This window comes from Prionailurus viverrinus, chromosome E3 (assembly GCF_022837055.1).
Source record: "Prionailurus viverrinus isolate Anna chromosome E3, UM_Priviv_1.0, whole genome shotgun sequence".
Lineage (NCBI taxonomy): Eukaryota > Metazoa > Chordata > Mammalia > Carnivora > Felidae > Prionailurus > Prionailurus viverrinus.
In genome coordinates, this window is record NC_062576.1 from 28048854 (window position 1) to 28068982 (window position 20129).

The window sequence follows — 20129 nt, forward strand, 5'->3', positions numbered from 1 at the left end:
ACCGCAAACCCTCCCTGAGAATGTTTCCGTTCTCAGGAAACAGGCTCCCTGCCTGTCTCTGCCCAAGCAGTGGTCCAGCTGGTCACCTCCCTGCTCCACTCCCCACCAGGGCTGATTAAAGACCCAGCAAACCAGAGCCAGAAGCAAAGATCATAGGAGAGGGACTCGGCCTGTCCCAAAACCAGCCTTGTCTGCTCCAGAGAGGTTCTGTTCCCCCAAGGAGGCTGGCGGGAGGAAAGCAGATGGGCTGAGAAGCAATTTGGTCTCCCTGTCCTCTCAACAGATGCTGGGCACCATAAGAATTAATGGGCTGGAGACTCAGGTAAGAGCCATTCAAAAGCTCCCTGATTGCTCCAAAAACCGCTCTCCACGGAGGAAAAGGTTAATCGAAGCCCAGAGCTGGAAGAGAGGCGAGGAGACAGCAATTGCTTTAATCCTGCAAGTCGGCAAAGAGCTTCCACAGAGAGAAGTTTGCACGGAGGAGGCTGTGGTCTGCCTCAGAAAAAGGAACCAGGCCTCCAAATCGAGTTATTTGCAAAGCCTGCTCCATCAGGCCACAAGCCTTGGCCAGTCCCTCTCTGAATCCAAGCCAAGTAGCTCCATTTTCTTTTTTTTCTTCTTCTTTTTTTTTTTTTTTTTTTTTTTTTTTTTTACACACTGCACACACCCTGCACTGTTGAGCCATAAACCTCTCAGGAAACCATCTCCGAAAGGTGTTCTCCCTTTTACCTACGCCATGCACATGCTCACACGCGTGAGTCATTACTCGACAGTGACTAGGCACGCAAACACAGACCCAGAGACTCTGGGTGATGAGTATGTCATGGCTGGAGATGGGACAAGTCTGATATTAACCAGAGAGGGTGACGTTTGGACATAAACGAGGCAACACCTAGGAAGGAACGAATTACACTTTTCTACATGGTTATGATTCCATGGCCAGGGTCATCTTTTTCCACAGAGCAAAGAGGGGTGTACCAAGGTATCTCACCCTTGGCACTGCTGATATTTGGGAGATCATTCTTCCTCAGGTGTCTGCAGGGTATTTAGCACCTCTGACCTCTACTCACTGGAGGCCAGTAGCACTGCCCCACCCCCAAGTCGTAACAAAAATGTCTCAAGACATTGTCAAATGTCCCCTGGGCGGGGTTGGGGAGGTAAATTCACAACCAGTTGTGAACCGCTGGTTTCGTGGGAGGCTTTAGTTCAGCAGAACTTAAGCCAGCGAATTAGCTAATGCTAAGTATAAGCCAGATTTCTTACCTAAGTCCCCAGTATCTGCACAGTACCGTAGGAGCTATTAAGTTCCTTTGACCCTGGCAAGATGCACTGGACATCAGTTTGACAGGCTGGTTCCAAATGTGACCACCTTTTCTCCCCCCACCTCCCTTACCAGTCCTTTCCCTTCACCCTTGCCTGATAAGGTAATTCCTTATTCATCTTGACGTTCTAGTGACACAAAGGCATTGAAGGAGCTCGAAGGAGCTAACACTTTAATTGATTGTAAGGAAAAGTGGCATTATTTTTATAGGAATCCAGATATAATATGCAAAATGTTCAGAATGCTCTCACTGTGGTCTCTTTGCCTGTAACTCTTTCTCCACTGTAAGCTCTCAGCTCAAACCTCCGTTCCTGAGCTTGCAACTCGAGTCCAAAGAGAACGCTCCCTGGACAAGTTTCTCTACAGCGCCCAGCCACTCCTACTTACAGACCTGCCTGTATTTCTGTTCACTAATTACTACCAGAAATTATGGGCACATTTTTTTTTATTCAGAAATTCACTGGTTGACTCCCCCAACCAGAGCAGGTGCTCTATGGGCAGGGAGCTTTCTGTCTTGTTCACTGCTGTATCTTTAGCATCTAGCACAAGGCCTGGCCTCTTCCTGGCCCCAGAACTATGTAAGCAAATGGATGAATGAATTTGCATAGCTGTAGCTTTGGAGTATTAATTTCTTACCACCCACTTCTCTGTCTGCCTGAGCTCTGTTCACAATCCTCATGGCCCCAGCATCATCTTTTAATTCAGTGAATGTAGTTAACTCAGTCCTCTTATACTCCCAGTTACTGAGCAGATCAAAGACATTCAAGTACCTGGTTGGTTGATGAACACTCAGCAATCAGGAGTTTTTCCTCCTAATGCCCTTGATATTCAGGTCCTGCGAGAATTCTCAACGCAAACGAAGGTTTGTTTCCCTTCTAAGTACAGCCAACTTCACAAATACCCAGATGGACAAATCTTTGTTCTAACTAAGAGTTCCTTTATTACAACTCCCAGGGTATCTCAGGATTTGAGTAGAGGACATTAACTAATGGACAGTGAAGCCGTTTGTGGGGGCAGGAGGTGGGGGGGGCGGGTAGAGGGGATAAGGCAGGCAGAGAAGCTAAAATTAAATGACAAGAGCCTTGCCAAATTGGAGAGGGTTCAGTAATAAGCCATCTTGGGGATCAATGAGAAACAATCAAATAATGAGCATTTAAATTGGTCAGAAACACTACTGATGTACAGGGAGCGATTTCATTTTTGTTTTAAAATAAATTTTCTATGGGCTCCATTGCTCAAACCATTTTATCCACAAGCCTTGTGGCAATCTATCTGTCAAAGAATTACTCACTGTGCAAAGCATTATATCTATTTATCTACATACCTACTCACCTGTCACCCATCTATCTCTCTTCCTATTTATCTAAGTACATTGGGGATACTTTTGCAAAGTGTTGCCTTTATCTAGACCTTGGGTTGTATACATCAAGCCCATTCCTCCAGTTCTGCCTGAGCCATTTCACATCTACCAGTCAAGGCAACTTGTTTTTCTGGAACACTAAGATACAAGTTGAGAAGATAGATTGTGGTATCCTGTGGCCCCCAGTCTGACACTCACTGATGCTATGTGCTCCTAGCATCATCTTGAGCATGTTTGTTAACCTCTCTGACCCTTAAGTTCCTCATCTGGAAAATGGGTATCATGAGAACACCTACATAATGAGGTGAAGATATAGTGGGAGAAGCCAGTTCTCGGCAAATGGTCAATGTCAGTGTGAGCAGAGGTCGTGGTAATGCCAGTAACCAAATTCACACGGCTTTCACACTGGCTTTCTCCTCATTACTACATCCTCTGGTTCCTGGGTAACCACCATCTGGAGACTAGGGAAGCATCCACCATGGCAAGTCAGGGCTTCCTTGGTGCACCCCAGGAGCAGCCTGCTGAGGGAAAGCTGACACCAGGGATTTCAACCTCGCTAGGCTCCCTCATTCTATTAATGTGGCCATCAGGCAGAGTGAGGCATGCTGATGCCAGCAGATGCAGAGCTCGGTGCTGCCACAGGCCAAGCGCATTACAGGGGCTCCAGAAGCCCATCTGTCTATGGTCGCCAACTCAGAACAGGGGCTTGAGGGTGGATTCACCAAGTTCTGGGGGAGGACCCAACGAACACCCTGGGTGGCCCAGTGTTCCTACACAGGTCGAGCACTAAGTAAGCTGAGCCACAGGTATGTCATGTACAAACACAGCTCACAATGAATCTGAAAGGCAAGCCCTACCTGTGACACCTGTGCTCCAGGCTGGACCAGGTAACGCCTGTCTGAGGAGCAAAGGGAGCTGAGGCAAAGAAGCAGGAACTAAGCCAGACTTGGGACACCTGTCCCTTACCACTGCATGGTTGGTTTTCCAAGCTCAGCCTCATCTGCTGTCTCGCTGCTGCCACATGGGTAATATTTGGGACACTACTTTCTGCCAGAAAACCCATCCATGTCCCTCTTGTCTGACCTGCCTGCAGGCAGCTGAACAGGATCCCATCATGAGTCCCAGGATGGACTGGGGCCCAGCACAGCATACGATCTGGCCACGGACTTGTGCCAACAGTTACAGAAAAACATTAGTACTTTGGTTGGGTTCCAGAGTCTCTTTAACATAGGAACTTAGAACATCCTACGGTCCCCCAAGAGCCGGCTGGGGCTCTTGGTACTGGAGCCCAGGTGAGTCATCTCCCTGATAGCATGGCATCAACATAGAAAGCCTGTCTTGTGCTGTGGCTGGCTTGGCATCAGGTTCGGGTCTAGGAGAGGTCACTGTGTAGGGGCGAGCTGTCACCCTCACCATAGCCATCAGCAAGTGACTGTTCTTTCCCATGGAGGTTCTTAATTGCTGACTGGATGGTTTCTACAGTAAAGGGCACAAGACAGCCAAGGACAGAACTACCTGGGGCACATCTACTCCTCCCTGGGAAATAAGATTTGGCTCCTAGAATTCGGGACACAGACCATCTGCCCAGGGGCTCTCCTGAGTCAAGTTTTCCTCTGGGGAAGGACTGATCAAGGGAAGGGCCATCATTTAAACACACCCTGGGATGCCTGGGTGGCTCAGTCAGTTAAGCATCCAACTTTGGCTCAGGTCATGATCTCTTGGTTTGTGAGTTTGAGCCCCACATCAGGCTCTGTGCTGACAGGGCGGAGCCTGGAGCCTGCTTCGGATTCTGTGTCTCCCTCTCTCTCTCTGCCCCTCTCCCACTTGTGCTCTGTCTCTCACAAATAAACATTAAAAAAATCATTAAAAAGTAACAAAAAATGAAAACATACTGTGGAAGTTCTCTGGTAATCCACTCAGTAGACTGGGGAGAGCCTTGTTTTCCAAAACACAGCATATAAACAAATGCTCTGAGAGTATAGTAGATGATTTTGGAGGGAACTCAAAAGGAACCTTTAAATTGTATTTTAGTATTTTAAGTTTTATGTTTTTAATTTTATATTTATATTCAATAGTTTAATATTTAACTAATCATATTTAACCAATAGCTTAACATTTTAATATAGTTTAATAGTTTAATATTTAAAATTTATAGATTTTTATTTATTTTTATTTAATCGTTTAATATTTAATCATTAACTATTGAATAATAGCTTAATTCTTAATGTTTTGCGGAAAAAAAAAAAATCTAACCAGCATGTGATTCCTTGCTTGTGATTTCACCAATATTATCCCACGGGATAGCGTTTCTCATCATCATCATTACTGACCTTTTATACCAGCTCGTTCTCTGTGTGGGGGAGCGGGGGGGGGGGGGGGGGGGGGGGGGCTGGCCCGAGCACTGCCCGAAGTTTAACAGCATCCCTGGAGTCTACCTCCCCACCTGCTACCCTGGTGTAGTCACCTCCCCACCCCAAGGTGAGAAAATCAAAAATTGTCTTCAGACATTGTCGTACGTCCTCGGGAGGTCAAAGATCGCCTTGACTGAGCACAATTAGCTTACAGTAAGTCCACTTCTGAAAGTACATTAGGTTGATTTAAGGCCAATGTACTTCTATGGGACTTGGAACAGATGTGATTCACATGGGGCAAACACAGCTAAGGTGACAGGTCACTGGCAGAACTTTCAGAGGAACCAGACCAGAGGATGGCCCAAAAGGGCCAGAGAACGGGGTCCTTATCCTCCAAGTCACATGCTCTTTCCCACCTGCTCTGTTGTGTCATTCCTGAAGTCGACAGAACTCAACATACGTGTAGGAAAGAGAAGGCAGAGGACTCCACTTTGCCCATCATGTGTGGCCCTCCTGATCTGGTAAGGAGAAGCTGGGTGGGGTGGGGGGGGGGAAGGTGGGGGAGGACCTTCATTCCCCTAGGGGAGACTGAGGCAGAGACACTGGTGAGAACAGGGACCCCTGGAGGAGGCTGGAGAGGGAGACAGGCAGGTGGGTCTTTCCAGACAACTCCAGAAACAGCCACAACGCTGCTGCACAGCCTTGCAATGTTCCAGCAGGCTTGCCTGTCTTGGGCAGACAGGGCTCTGGATGCAGTCCATCTGGTCTCCTCTCTGTGTGACCAACCCTCAGAGCCCAGGAAACGATCAATCCAAAGATAGCTCCCCTTAAAGCCCAGCAGGAAAGGCAACAGTCTATTGGTTTCAAAAGCTACCTCACCGGTATTTAATACATACTGGTGACTTCACGGACACCATTTTCTGCTGTGCTCACAACGCCGCAAGGTAGGCACTGCCACCATGGGAATATTCCAGATGGCAGGAGGGAGACTGACAGGCGACGTCACTTTTCAGGCCCTGAAGATGAGTACGCGGATACAAGGGTACACGCGTGCGTGCACACACAATCGGCTGGCACGTGTCCCCACCTGCGTGTGCTTGCACACATCCCAATGGGCAAGAGGATGGTCTGATGTGCCTGCCCAGCTTTTCTGAGCCAAGAGGGTGCACCAAGCCCCCTGAAGAGCTGGCACAGGTAAGTGAGAAAAATCAGGGGAAGGTACTGACCTGTGTCTCCAGGGTGATCGGTGGACTTGGATGAGGGTCCTGCAGGGAGAGAGGAGAAAACACAGGTAAGTGATGGGGGGAAACTGAGCCTACTAAGCCAGTTCGCATTTTCCAACAAAGCTACATCTCTTCAGTGCCTAACAAGCCCACAGGGAGGGCTGCCCAAATGCCTTCCCCATTCCACAACTCATGAGAAGAGCTTGACCCAATCCCCAATCTCCCCCTAACTTCTTCCCACACCCAGATGACTAAGGGGGTTCAAGTTTCTCACTGACAGGTTAAGGGGACACCCGCCACGGAGATCATGCAAATGTGCAAGTGTAAGGAAATAGGAAAGAAAGCACGCTTGCTGCTTCTCTCAAAGTGTGTTCAAATCCTCTATATGGAGAGAATGGACCCCTGACAACATTAGAAACACACCTCAAGGAACAGAGTCCAGATGAGGGGGGCAAGGCCACCAATTTGTGCCTGGTCTTACAAAAAAATGAGGGAAGGAACAGACAGAAAAAGAAGAGCTTAATTCCTCGTTTTCACAGCACATTCCAATGGGCTGGGGAAGAGTCTTTTCAGGATAGCGAAGGCCAGAGAAAAGTCCTATTCATTCACTCTCTACAAAAGCCAATTGACTGGAAAGGCTTGGTGGTCATGTCGCGGGTCATTAAACATGAACTCTTTGGGTGGGGGGCAGGGTGGGTCGAGAGGTGGGAGGGATGGGTGAGGAGGAGGCAGGGTTTTTCAGCAAGTGGTTTCCAAGGAAAACAGGAAACCCAGCACATAAAGACTACTTTTGTCTGCACTGTGTCGGCTCTGAACTTAACCACCCTGGATTCAGGATTCTGGGAAAGCAACCTCAAGCTGCCTGTTACAGAGAATGGGCTTGATTTTAGGGCCCCGAGGGACAAACTCAGTTTGGAAGCGTTGCTTTAGGCAAGAGATTTTCCAGCACTGGCTTCTAGGAAGCCATGCAATTGAGCACCCCCCGGTCCTAGTCGGTGAATAAGAAGGAAGTATAGGGATTATGCTGTATTTGTCCTTCTGTGGTCTGACTTGGTTCACTCTATGTAACATCCTTAAGGTTCATCCTTGTTGTCACATAAGGCTGAGTAACAGTGCATTATACGCATTCACCACATCTTGATCCATTCATCCATCAACAGATGTTTACCCTTTTTTCCTATCTTGGCTGTTGTATGGCTTCAACGAGCATGGGCACCCAAGTGTCATGATTCCACTCCCATGAGGCATCTCCAATAGTCAAATTCACAGAAACAGAGAGGGGAAGGGTGGGTGTCAGGTGGGCTGGAGGCAAGGAATGGGAAGTTGCTATTGAACAGGTGTCAAGTTTCATTCATGCAAGATGTAGAAACCCTGGCATTCAGCTGTATGACATTGTGGTTACAGTGAACAAAATTTTTAGGTGTATACTGCAGTGTTAACAGAGTACAACTCCTGTTGTGTTCTTACCACAATTAGAAAAGAAAAAACTGCGGCAAAATTTTCAACCCCTACCCTAGGGGAATGGTCAGTCGCTTTCTTAATGATTCCGCTGTGGTATCTTTATAACGATGCCAAAGTAACCCTGAGCTCTGGTCTGTTCTGAGTTTTCTTTCAAGATGAAGGGTTCCTTTCCCCACCCACCCCACCCCCACCCCAGATCCTAGCTCTGAATCCAGTCCCCAGCATTTCTCCAAGGCTACAGCTCCAAGTTGACCACCAGGCAAACAGCTCACTCCAATTTTCACATTCTACCCAGGCACAGAATATTCCTCAGACCCAGGAAGATACAGAGGGGAATACTCCTCCCCCTCTCTGGACACTGCAGCCTTGTCCTTCAAGCCTTGCAAGAATTTTAGAGGCTCTCTCTTTAAACCCTTATCTAGCTCCCTCCCAAGGGTGAGGAGGGGGCCACCATATGGGTGAGAACCTTGGCTGAGGCATTTTTGAGTGAGCAGCCTCCGTGTTTTAGCCATTCCTCACGGGGCTCCCCCTGACCAGCCTCTTCATCCTCACACACAGGGAGTGGCAACCCTGTTCTTCCATTTTCCCTGTGTCAGGCACACTGGACAGGACCCACTTTTGTCTTTGGGAGACAAGGCTCTCCTCCTGGTCTATGACAGGGTGGGACTCCAGCCTCAGGCATGCTGCTTTGTGGGTGAGGGCATGCCACATTACTCTTCAACTCCAAGTCAGCCTGTGTGTCTCTCCCAAAGTTCAGTTTCTGCCATCTCGATTTGGCCAGAAGATAAGAAGCTGCCTCTCAGACTCCAACATGAGCCTCATTCTCAAAGCCAGGTCACAGTGAAGAACCACACTGGGGTGTTGGGTGTGCGCCCAGATTAATTAAGTTGTACTTCTCAGCCCATTTGGCTATTGTTTGGGGCTTATGCTTCACTGCTCAGAATCCTGAAGGGGTGGAGAGGGGAGAATGCCATCCTGAACCCCTAAGAACAACTTCCCTGAAAGCGATCGTCCTTGGCAAACCACAGAAAACTCTGTCAACTTGTCAACTGTACTGACAAAACCCAAAGCTGATCCTTAGATTCTGGTAGAGCACCGGCTCTTTACTTGGCATTCCAAGATCAGAAACCCTCCCAGCACATGGTCAGGGGTCCAGTATTATCTACTTAGCATGTTAATGACCTAGCCAGGAAGCAGACAGAGTACTCCCCAGCGGCCATGTTATTAACACTTAGGATTCACTTGCCAACAAAAATTCAATCTCCTCCCTCTGTGCACACTCAAAACCTAAGCTTCTCCCTACAGAAGCTCCATCCAGAAGATTCCAGGTATGGCAATATATCTGTGAGGTCTCCCTTTCAGCAACATCCTCCTTAATTGGAAAGGCTAACGAAGTGGAACTGGGTCAATGATGCTGTCTGCCTAATCCATCGTGTCTGTCTAAACTGGGACTCTTTGGTTTACAGTAGAGTAAATTCCTGTCTGTCAGGGGAAAGGCTCCTGGAGACCAAAGGGGAATTTGCAACATGCTCGGATGCTACAGTGGAGTGCTTTTAGAATCTTAATGTGGATACTGGGGCTACGGAACTGCCTGAAGCAAGGGAAGCCCTTTCATATCATCTATTGCAATGACTAAATTGGGGAAGTCAAATAGGGAACCAGGCAGACAGATTTAGTGGCCCACATTCTTCACCACTCCCTGTATCCACGCCCTCTAGTCACATGACTTTCCATTTCTTTGCTGAGTGTTCTGCCCCATCCCTTGACCTTGGGCTTGCCATTTTGATGTGTTTCATCCAAGGGGAGATTAACAAACAGGACCTAAGCAGAAGCTTGAAATATGCTTGTGTGATTGAACATGATCTCTTGTGCTTTTGCTATCCCCACAAGAACATGCCCCAGGTAGCCTGCTGGTGCAAGGAGGAGGACACACACAGGGAACAAACCTATATGCAACCTGCAGCTTGAAGCCCACCCCAGCCTTGAACAGCCAACCTTCAGACACATATAGAATACATGCTTGTTGTTGCAAGCCACACAGTTCAGGGTGCTTTGTTATACAGCCATCATTGTGGTAGTAACTAACTGATACACTTTCTGAAGATTGATCTTAACAAAAACATAATGGACAGTCCAGCCTTGGAAGCAAAATGCTATGTACTCTCCCCAAGTATGCAAACAAACCTCAGGAACCTGAACTAACTACCATTTATAGCTATGATTTAGGACCTACTATGTGCCACACTCCCCATGAGCTGTAGGTTATGCCAAGCAAAGGACATTCTCAACCACCAAGACCTCATACTACATAGGAGGTCACTTTCATCTCTTTGCCAAATGGACCAGTACCTCTGAATTTACTCCAATGCCAAGACAAACAATGGTAACAGGATTTCTCAGAATCCTCTTGCCCTGAGGTAATTACCATTTTCATTTCTCCAGTTTATTTTAAACTTTAACCCATGGGCCTATTAGTTGACTGTTTCCAACAATCATCAATACTAGTAAGAACTAGTAAGTGATAACTAATACCTGGAGTTCTTACCACGTTTCAGACACTGGCTTACCTTCTAGACATCTATCATTCCACTGACCCCTTGTAACAACCCTAGGAGATAGAGACTTCCATGATGCTCATTACAGAAATGAGCCAACTGATGACCAGAGAAATTGAGCGACGTGACCAAGGTTACACAGACAGTACTGAAGCCTGGACTGGACACCAGGGCCCTGTACTTGAGAAACCTGTGCTCCATTATTTTATATTAGCTCCACTGGAGAACACACTCCCCCATCAGAAAAAATCATCTTGCAACCCTGGATGAGGTCTACTAAAAGAAAGAACACACACAGCAAATGGGGAACACACACAGTAGTGAAATGGGCAAATTTAGCCATCTCCTTTTCTGTGTTTATTCTGTGCCAAGTACATGAAATCCTTGCCACTCTGCCAAGGCAGGTATCATGCTCCCCCTTTTACAGATCAGATTAACTGAAACTCAGGGAGGATCGTTTGGCCAGAAACACAGGCCTGATAAGGGTTGGAGCCAGGACTGATGCTTAGGTTTGCAAGCGGCCTGAAACCGGCACCTTCACCAATATCCTGGTGCTTTACAAAACCATGAACTTAGTGAATCGGGATCTCTGGGCCAGGAGCCCAAGAACCTGCGTTTTCATTGAACAGTCCTGGGTGAGTCTTATGCGTACTGAAGCTTGACAAGACCTGCACTGTAGCATGGGTAATTCAAGACTGGAAGCATCCGAAGTGACACAGATAGCCAGTGCGAGACCAAGAATAGGACCCCTCCCCTCTGATCCCCAGTCAGTCACCAAGGCTCTGAGGTGTTCATGCAACTCTGATGCTCACGTTCTGCATCCACTAGACATTTCCATGATGGGTATGTGTCTGTTTGAGGGCTCTAACTGACCAGACTGGGTGACTTAGAAACAGAATTATATTTCTCATAGTCTTGGAGGCAGAGAGGTCCAAGATCAAGGTGCTGGTGCATTCAGGGTCTGGCAGAACTTACTAGTTCATGGACAGCTTTCTTCTTGCTGTGCCTTCACCTAGACGAATGGCTGAGGGAGCGTTCCAGTGTCTTCATTTATAATGGCACTCCTTCCGTTTTTGAGAGCTTTGCCCTCAGCAGCCCCCACCACACTGCAGGTCAGGATTTCAACAAATTAATTTAGGGGGACAAACCATTCCATCCACAGTGGGGTACAAGGTGTTTTCTGCTCCTTCCTTTTTCTCCACTTACATGGTGATGACCTCCTTGCCCCGGAAACCCTGACCATCACCTTCATCTTTCCAGCTTTCTTTCCCCAGGGATAAGTGGCTCCTTTGGACTCCTCAGGATTTGTTCACAGCCATGAAGGTGCTCACACAATGGGACTTTGTCTGCCAGGTGTCCCTCTGGGATGTCACAAGGAGCTTATCTCATGTGTCCGTGGCTCCTGGGATGAAGGCTGGGGACATGCATGGCGGGTGACACTGGTCGATGAGGGAGGGATTCCAACAGCACACAAGTCCCCTTGTTCTCTCAGAAAGGCTACATTGGGAATACAGACGCCGGCTAGAATCACACAGCCCTCACCTTGTTGGAAAATGCAAACTCATCTCGAAGAAAGACTGAGAAAACAGAAACCTCACAGAGATGTCAAGGACACTGGCAGTGCTTTAGAGAGACGGTGGTGCAGAGTTGGGCCCTTTCAACTGGGTGCAATTTCCTTACTCTGTCCTGTCTTTGTGGTCTTCCAAGTTTTAAGAATTTACAGGTCTCTTTACCACTTGGCCTTCCTTCCACAGATTGTAACCCACACCCCGGAACAGAGCCACAGGACCTCAAAATGAAGTTCGGGCCCTTGGAGTTAGTGAATCACCTTGGAAGCTACAAAAGACCACAGATGCATGGAAACTCTGGAAGGACTTCAATGGTTCTCCAGGTGGGTGTGAACACCTGTGAGAATAAACAGTTATCCAGTATCTAAACCACACACTTGGTTCTGTGTGTGCCTTAAGAGGTTTTGTAATTCTTTGCAAACCACATGGAATTAGAATTCTTTGAACAACAAGGTTTTGAACACACCTACCTAAAAGAGGAGAGGCTTGTGGTAGGAAGTGTTAACATGGGATGGCCAATTGGTGGCCTCTAGATGATTCGTGCTAGGTGGTATTTTTTGGCCTGTAATATCGATGACATATTTTTCCTTGTTGCCCATGTTCTAAAACCAGGATAGGTCACATGCAAATCCAGATTTCTCATTTCCCTTTTAAAAAATGAGAGATTTGGGGGGGTCTGGGTGGTTCAGTTTGCTAAGCGTCTGACTTCAGCTCAGGTCATGATCTCATAGTTCATGAGTTCGAGCCCCGTGTCAGACTCTGTGCTGCCAGCTCAGAGCCTGGAGCCTGCTTCAGATTCTGTGTCTCCCTCTCTCTCTGCCCCTCCCCCACTCATGCGGGCACACTCTCTCAAATATAAACAAACATTAAAAAATAACTTAAAATGAGAGATTTACCAACACTGCACATGTCCTTGCAAGACAGCAAAGCTTCTGGCTGGATTGCTACCTGGTCACTGCCAACAACTGTATCGGTCACCTCCATTCACTAAGGCAATTCGCCTAAGGTCACATGGCTGGTATCAACAATTATTAGAAGAGCAGTTAACATTGGCTCATAGTGAAAACAAAGCGTTGTCCTAAGTGGGTAGTAAGAACCATCTAATTTAAACCTCTTAACAATGTAGGTATTAACAGACCCATTTTACAGACGATGTATTCGAAGCTCAGAGGAGAAAGGAATTCGCTCAAGGTCACTTGTTAGTAAGTGGTAACCTTCCCATCTCCTCGTGTGTGTCTTCAGGCCAGTGACTTGTCACAATGGCAACCATCCTAACAACAACCTTCTCAGAGGGACAAAGTGAAGACCAACTCAGATGGTGGAGCAGAGCCTTGCTCAGTCCTGGTGCACAGTGGGCAAGCCACAAGTGTCAGTTCCTCTGGAGGACAATTACCACCACTCTGTCGTGTTCAGCTTTTCATAGCTCAGACCAGAAACAAGACAGGCCACGTGCCAGAAGAAACCTGAGAAACGCAGCCTCCACCCACCACTGCTGGGCAAAAGGTGCTGGTAGCGGTCTCCAGGACTCCATGTCCTCCTGAAGCTGGCCACCTGAGCTCCACGTGGACACAAGCCACATCTCAAGCTCAGCGTGATAATTAGCTTTCTCCCCAGGCACATGCCGTGGCACCTACCAATTTTGCACTCACTTGCTGTGGTCACCAAAATGGCAGACGGCCCACGGGAGCCAATGCCACTGAGTGTCCTGCAGATACTGTCGCGAGCTCCAGAGAGACTATGCTTTGCTCTATAGCTTCTGGCACTAGTGAGTGGGCCTTCTGTCCCACGGGCAAACAGTTCAGGTTTAAGACCCAGAATCCAAGACTGAGTACCAGGAGACTTAGAGGTGGAGGATAGGTGTTCAGTGCTTCCCTGCAAGGTGCCCAAGGTGGCTATTACTAAGCAATTACTCAGCCTCGAAGTTTCAATACGGCCCTCTGGGCAGACATTACTAACAGATTCGGATTTTCCTAGGAGATGCAAACTTATTTCTGTCCCTGACTTGAATCAAACTCTTCATTTTCTGGTAAGGAAAAGAAGATTCAAGATGGGAAGTGAATGTCCTAAGGGCCACATGCACTTTCTATCAAAACCTGGTCTAGAATCCAAGGTTCTTAATGCCAAATCCTGGGTTCATCCCTTTTTGCCAAAGTCAATTTCTATGCTTGTCCCTTCTGCCTTTTCTTCATTTTCTCTTCTTCGGCTCCCACACAAGAGCCTCTAACCAGGACATTTTCTGTTCAAAGGATAGCATATCCCAGCTCTGGGAAAACCAATTCAGCAGTGTTTCAGGTCTGGAGTGTTTCCAGGATGCCACACACAGACCTGCTGTTTCAAGCCATGGGGGAAAACTGATCCCAGGATGCTGGGCACAGGGTGATGAAGGGGAGAACTTCACAGTGCTTGCAGAGGGGACACTCCCAACTCCAGGCTGTGCCTCAGAACAGGGGAGCCTCCTTCCTGGGCTGGAAAAGAGATGGCTGGTCGTCGAACATGCAGGGGACAGAGGGTTCCTATGTTCAGAGTCAGGGTCAAAGTCAGGTGGTTTCAGAGCAAAGAGACTCAGGGTCTCCTTCCTGCCTCCTGGCCTTCTCCCAGGTTTCTTAATGTTATCAACGGTGGGGATGACAGTGACAGCACCAATGACGGTGGCCACTAGGACAGCTATTTTCAAAGTCCTCATGAAGCAACACATTTAGCAGTTCATGCGCATTATTTCAATAAATCCTCATTCCATCCTCAAGGGCTGGCTACCACAGGATGGCCATCAAGTCTGGAAACAGATGGTTTTATATCATGCTTTTAGCATCGTGAGAGGCCCCTAATGGGCATGCACATTCACCTCTGTTGCCAGAGTACGGACACCCTGTGGTACTGTTGCCAACTTACAGAGGAGAAAACAGAGGCTCAGAGAGGTTACATGAGTTGCCCAGAAGCCACAGAGATTGGCCCACTGAACCTTCTAATCTTCATAGACGTTAGGAAAAAAAAAAAAAAAGTAACCAGAACCCTCAGATGTGGTGTGGTTTGACTTAAACGATACACAGCGCTTTTTACATTTTTTTTTTCTACTAGTTGCCAACTCCCAAAGATTGGGTGATTTCAGAACATCCAGATTTATGGCTTTTCTTAGAATGTCCAAAGATCTGGCCAAGTGGGCATGCTGGTTGGCATGGCTGAACTGGAGGAAGTTGCTACTTCTTTAAGGTAGGTACACACCCTCCTCTCAGCTACGGCCCTGCCCCACCCACCTGGGCAAGCCCAAGTTGGTGACGACCCCCCCCCCCCCATCTCTTTGCCACCAGGGTTTATCGCTGTACCATTCTACCCACTCAATGGCTGATTCATCAGGACCCCACCCTCACTTCCAGTCCCAAAGAAGCAACGTTAGGGGTGCCTTAACCTAAAAAGGATCAAAGTTCTACTAATCCACAGTAAGTTCAACACTGTGGTTTATTCATTTACAAGCCTCTACCTAGAGCTCAATAGCTTTGATTTTTCCTGGGGTGGTGGGATCACACAGGGAGGTGGTGATGGGGACGCTTCAGTGCGGAGCACAGAACAGGAAGAGGTTATTAGCACCACTGTTTTCTGGCTTCCTGCGTAGCCACCGCACGCAGCTGCCTCTGAACTGGCTGTTTGTTCCTAGCTGTCCCGGAAGGAAGCGCGCTCATCACCCACGACAACAGAATTGGCCCTAGGAGCCGAGAACGTGCGTAGGGGCTCCGAGTCCCAGCTCTCCTTCTGTACGGAGCAACCCCAGAGCTGCCCAGACAGGAAAATGGGAAGAAAGCACAGCCTGGGATACAGCATCCTGTAGCCCACTGACAAAGCCCCAGCTGGGGGACAGGGAAAAGGAGGAGGAGGCCAGAGGAAGGGGGTTCAGCAGGGCACATGGATTGTGTACAATGAGCTCCTTTCATCAGTGAATAGAGGACTCTCCTCAACTCAGTCTCAATGGCTTTGTTTCTTAAACAACCCATTCTACACCCAGAAAGCCAAATTTGCCAGACCCTGTGCCAAGGTCAAGGCAAGAGCCTGAGACCCCCAAGCAAGCTGCTAATCAGCACCCAGGAGACAACCACAGTGCCCAGTACCATTTGGCTGACCTGAAGTCTACAAAGATCCCCTTTTATTTTTATGCTTTTCTGCAGTGGGGTTGGGCACTCGGGGTTGGGAGGGGGGCTCACTCACACGCGTGACATGTTTGGCATAACTGCAGGATCTCTTCAGGGTAGTAAGTGTTTCCTTCCCACAAACTTCATTGAGACATCTGCACAGAGAGGGCAGGGCAGGACGAGAAAGGACTGGAGAAGAGGCCAGTTCAAGTCTGCAGTCTCAAGATGACCCGATTCACGATGTGGGAACAGTCACTGCTGATGACCAAGTAGGAGCCCCTGTGTTGCAGGCACATTGAGAGCCTCATCTTCAGAGATTTATTGCACAGGTAGCAAAGAGCCAACTGGGGACCTATGGACCAGGATTCAGTTCAGACATGTTTTGTTTACCCTGTACAATATTTTCAAAAGCAAACCGTTAAATACCATGCCAACAATATTTGGGAGGTCCCACGTAAAATTGCAAAGTCCTGGCATTTCTTAGAAAACCCTAAGACTTGGAAACACAAATCCATCACCTCCCTAAGGTACCAGTAGTATGGATCTGGGAAGCAGCTGTCTCCCTTAGAAGGGGCATGTGCCCTCCAGGCTACCCAGCCTGCAGACAGGCTTCCCTTACGAAGGAGGCCTGGTGGCTGCTATGGGCCCTCAACTCCACGATCTGATTTATTAAGTCTCGACACTCTCAACGGAGGCCCTGGGATGAGAGATAAATACAGAATACGTATCATAGACTGGTCTTAAGGCCAACTTGGCTACAAAATCCAAGGACAGTTTGACCTAAGCAGCACAGATGAACACACATCCGAGACACTGTGTCTGCAGCTGAGTCCCCTCATCCGGTAGAGGTGAGGGTCCCCTTCCCAGCCAACTACTATTTTAACAACTTGCCCTGCTTTCCCAAGACCCTGGACTATCTTCTTTGTACACATATCTGAAGCCCTGTGGCTATCAACCTAGACAGCACTCTCATTTTCACTGAGCCCACATTAACTGAACCTGAAGCCACACAGGGTTGGGATTTAAAAGATGAATCCTCAGAACCCGGCCAAATTAGGAGTTGCAGGAGGTTTTCCTGAGGTCAAGTGCCTGCTGCAAAGATGAGCCTTGGGCATCAAAGACTGAGCAGAAAGCAGATGAACTCAACCGACTGGCCACCATGTGAGATGAACAAACAGAGAGGTTCCTCCATGTGGCATATGTAGCTTATCTGGCAAGCTGTGGTTTCCTGGTAAGTTATTACCTACACCGACATCATAAAATGCAAGCAAGTTCCCAATTTAGCCAAGGCTACAAAAGCTCAACACAAACAGGGCAGGCCCCTCAGTGGTGGCAGGTACAGCGTATTTTATTACAGCTTTTCTAGGTCCAAGAAGGTGGGTTGACCTTTACTGCATCTGCTTCTGTCCTATGTAGCCAAGACCGTTATTCTTCAAGCTCTGTATATGACTGTGAGTCTGTGTGTGTTCGTGCATACATGCGTACACGCAAACATCTGTGAGCATTCACTTGCATGAACACGTTGTCTCTTCCGCTTGAAGCCTTCCAAAAAGCTGCTGTGAGATTTCTAAGTTTTGTTTGCCTGCTACCCCTAATTTTGGGGAATTGCCTCTAAGTCACCCCACTCCTAGTACTAATTTCCAATGGCCACTGTGCGAAGGGAGGGAGGGCCATGGCAGCAGAGATCCCACTCCGCAGACTTCTTTCTGAGCTGTGAGGTGAGGAAGAGGGAAAGCATGCAGTATTTTATTTCTGCACTTTGCATTTAGTTATAATTATTCATGCAGGAGCATCGTTAAACACCAAAACGGGGAAATATTACAGTTGCTGATTTCACACGCTAACTGTATTTACATGCTAACAGCATTTCTCAGGGACAATTATCTTATTACTAGTGCACTAATCTTTTCAATCTTTCCAACACAGTTTACAGCTGTAGACTTCAAAAATTAAGGCTAATTAAGACTCTGTGTTTCAGCAGGTATAGTGAACCACTTAGACATTTTAACTGAGTCCAAGACCATCAGTATCAGGACAGAGTTTGAAGGGGGCAGGGATGGGGGGGGGACATACAGTGTCACAGGCAGAGAGAAGAGGCTGTGTACCTTCCATTAATTGGAGGGCTGCAACTCTCCCAATGGATTCTAGAACCCAGTAGACAAATTCAATCAATCGACAGACCTGGAGGTATCAGGACCAAGGACAGCTGGCTTGGCCCATTCAAGGGTCAAGTGAGTATTTTGCATTTGATTACCTATTTCCATTCTTCAGTGGCTGAGAAGATGGACTCCTGTACCAGCGCACCTGTATTCAAATGCTGGGTTGGCTGCTTACTCTGCTTATCCTTCAACAAGCTACTTAACCTGTTGATGCCTTTGTTTCCCCATATGAAACCAGAGTATTACTAACACCCACCACTGAAGCCTGTGCTCAGGACTGACTGAATACACGTTTGTAAAACACTTGGAATCATGTCTGGTTCATAATCATCATCAAGTAAGTATTCTTTCCAAAAGTGCGGGCTATAAGAACTAATCACTGGAGGCTGTAACATACCTCAACAACATCTGTTTTCTAACATATTCTTGACCTCATGCAATCTCACTGCATTATGAGCCATTTGAGAACTGCTAATATATAATCATCGCTGTATTTATTGTATCTGTGAGCAATGCATTCTCCAATTACTTGTCCTGGTATCTCATTAGCTGCCATATAAAACCAGCACCTTGGATCATCCGTGGTATTTTTTTGTTTTGTTTTAAATCACAGAGAAGCAGACCTCTCCCTGAAAGGCTGTCATGGGAACCCAGATTTGCGGCCCAACTCCTCAGACCCCAAGCACAGTTCCAGCCATCTAATTACTGCATATGAGGAGCTGCTGATCCGTTTCTCACTGTACTGGGACTGCTGAGTTTCCTCAAGCACCTGCTGTGTGCTTCGACCTGGGCTTGGCCATCTACAACCCCATCTTTTAAGCTCTCACACCAATCCTCCAAGTAGGCACTATGGAATGGAGAATGTGGAGAAGGTAACGCTGCCCCCATTTGACAGATGAGGAGACGGAGGCTTCAAACAACTCGTCTCTGATCGCTCAAGTTGCTAACCAAACCAAGTTGTGACGTGCCTCTCACAATTAACCTTCTCTCCTTCCCCGTTTTCTTAAGCTGGCTGGGTCCATCTGTCAAGGTGATTATTGCCACTAATGAATGGTAACAACCACCACCAGCACCAACACATGCTACCTGCCAGGCACTATTCTAAGCCACTGACTATCCTATAAAGGCACAGACTATGATTAGCCTCTATTTCACAGACGAGGAAACTGGACTCAAAGGGGTTCTAGGAGATGCCCAAAGCCACACAGCTACAAAGTGCTGGAGCCAGAATTTGATCAAATTCAGGCTCCAGAGGCCCTGCCCCTCAACACTCTGAAATACAGCCTCTCATAAAGCCTGTGGAATTCAACAACTGTCGCCCTTTCAATAAACACCTAGGGTGCAACAAGCTGGATGGAATAGGGGTGAATGGATTCAGTCACCATCTATCAAACAAGGATGACAAAATTCATGACTTAGTTCCGTTTGTGAGAAATGCCATCCAAGAGGATGTGGGGAGGACATCAAACATAGGAACTTCAACCAAGTCGGGCAATGAAGACGATTCTTTTAGGGAGTGACAATTAAAATGGGCTTCAGGGGCTCCTCGGTAACTCAGTGGTTTAAATCTCTAACCCTTGATTTTGGCTCAGATCATGATCTCACAGTTCATGAGTGCAAACCCCCCATCAGACCCTGCACTTACAGTGCAGAACCTGCTTGGGATTCTCTCCCCCTTCTCTCTCTGCCCCTCCCCCACTCACATACACTCTCCCTCTCACAATAAATGAAAGTAAAATAAAGTAAAAGAGAATGGGCTTCAAAGAATAAACAAGGGTCAACTCACTTGAGATGGGAAAGCCCATAACCATTTTAGGCAGGAAGTATAGCATTAGCAACGTTTTTAAGCAACAAAGAGAGGCAGCCCAATCCTAGCATATGGAGGGATGAGGGGCATAAGGGGACACAGGAGGACCTGGTCAAAGGGCCGGGCCGGGCCAGGCATTCCCTGTGGGTTCCAAGGAATTTGGATTTCATGCCAAGAGCAGCAGAGAATGATGGAGAAGGTTCATG

The 20129-nt window shown here is 47.7% G+C and overlaps 1 protein-coding gene across 2 annotated transcripts in view; it reads right to left on the reverse strand.

Moving 5' to 3' along the window:
* Positions 1-20129, reverse strand: part of XYLT1 (xylosyltransferase 1) — a 311204-nt gene that overhangs the window by 215791 nt on the left and 75284 nt on the right. Inside the window, exons 1-2 of one of the 2 annotated variants that reach the window (XM_047837664.1) lie at positions 11084-11125; positions 6259-6297 (exon numbers count right to left, since the gene is read on the reverse strand). In XM_047837664.1, coding sequence (XP_047693620.1) covers positions 6259-6297; positions 11084-11092 — 48 coding nt within the window. In that variant the 5' untranslated portion in view covers positions 11093-11125. Of the gene's footprint in view, positions 1-6258; positions 6298-11083; positions 11126-20129 lie in introns of those variants that run through there. The other variant, XM_047837663.1, reaches the window with a different exon arrangement.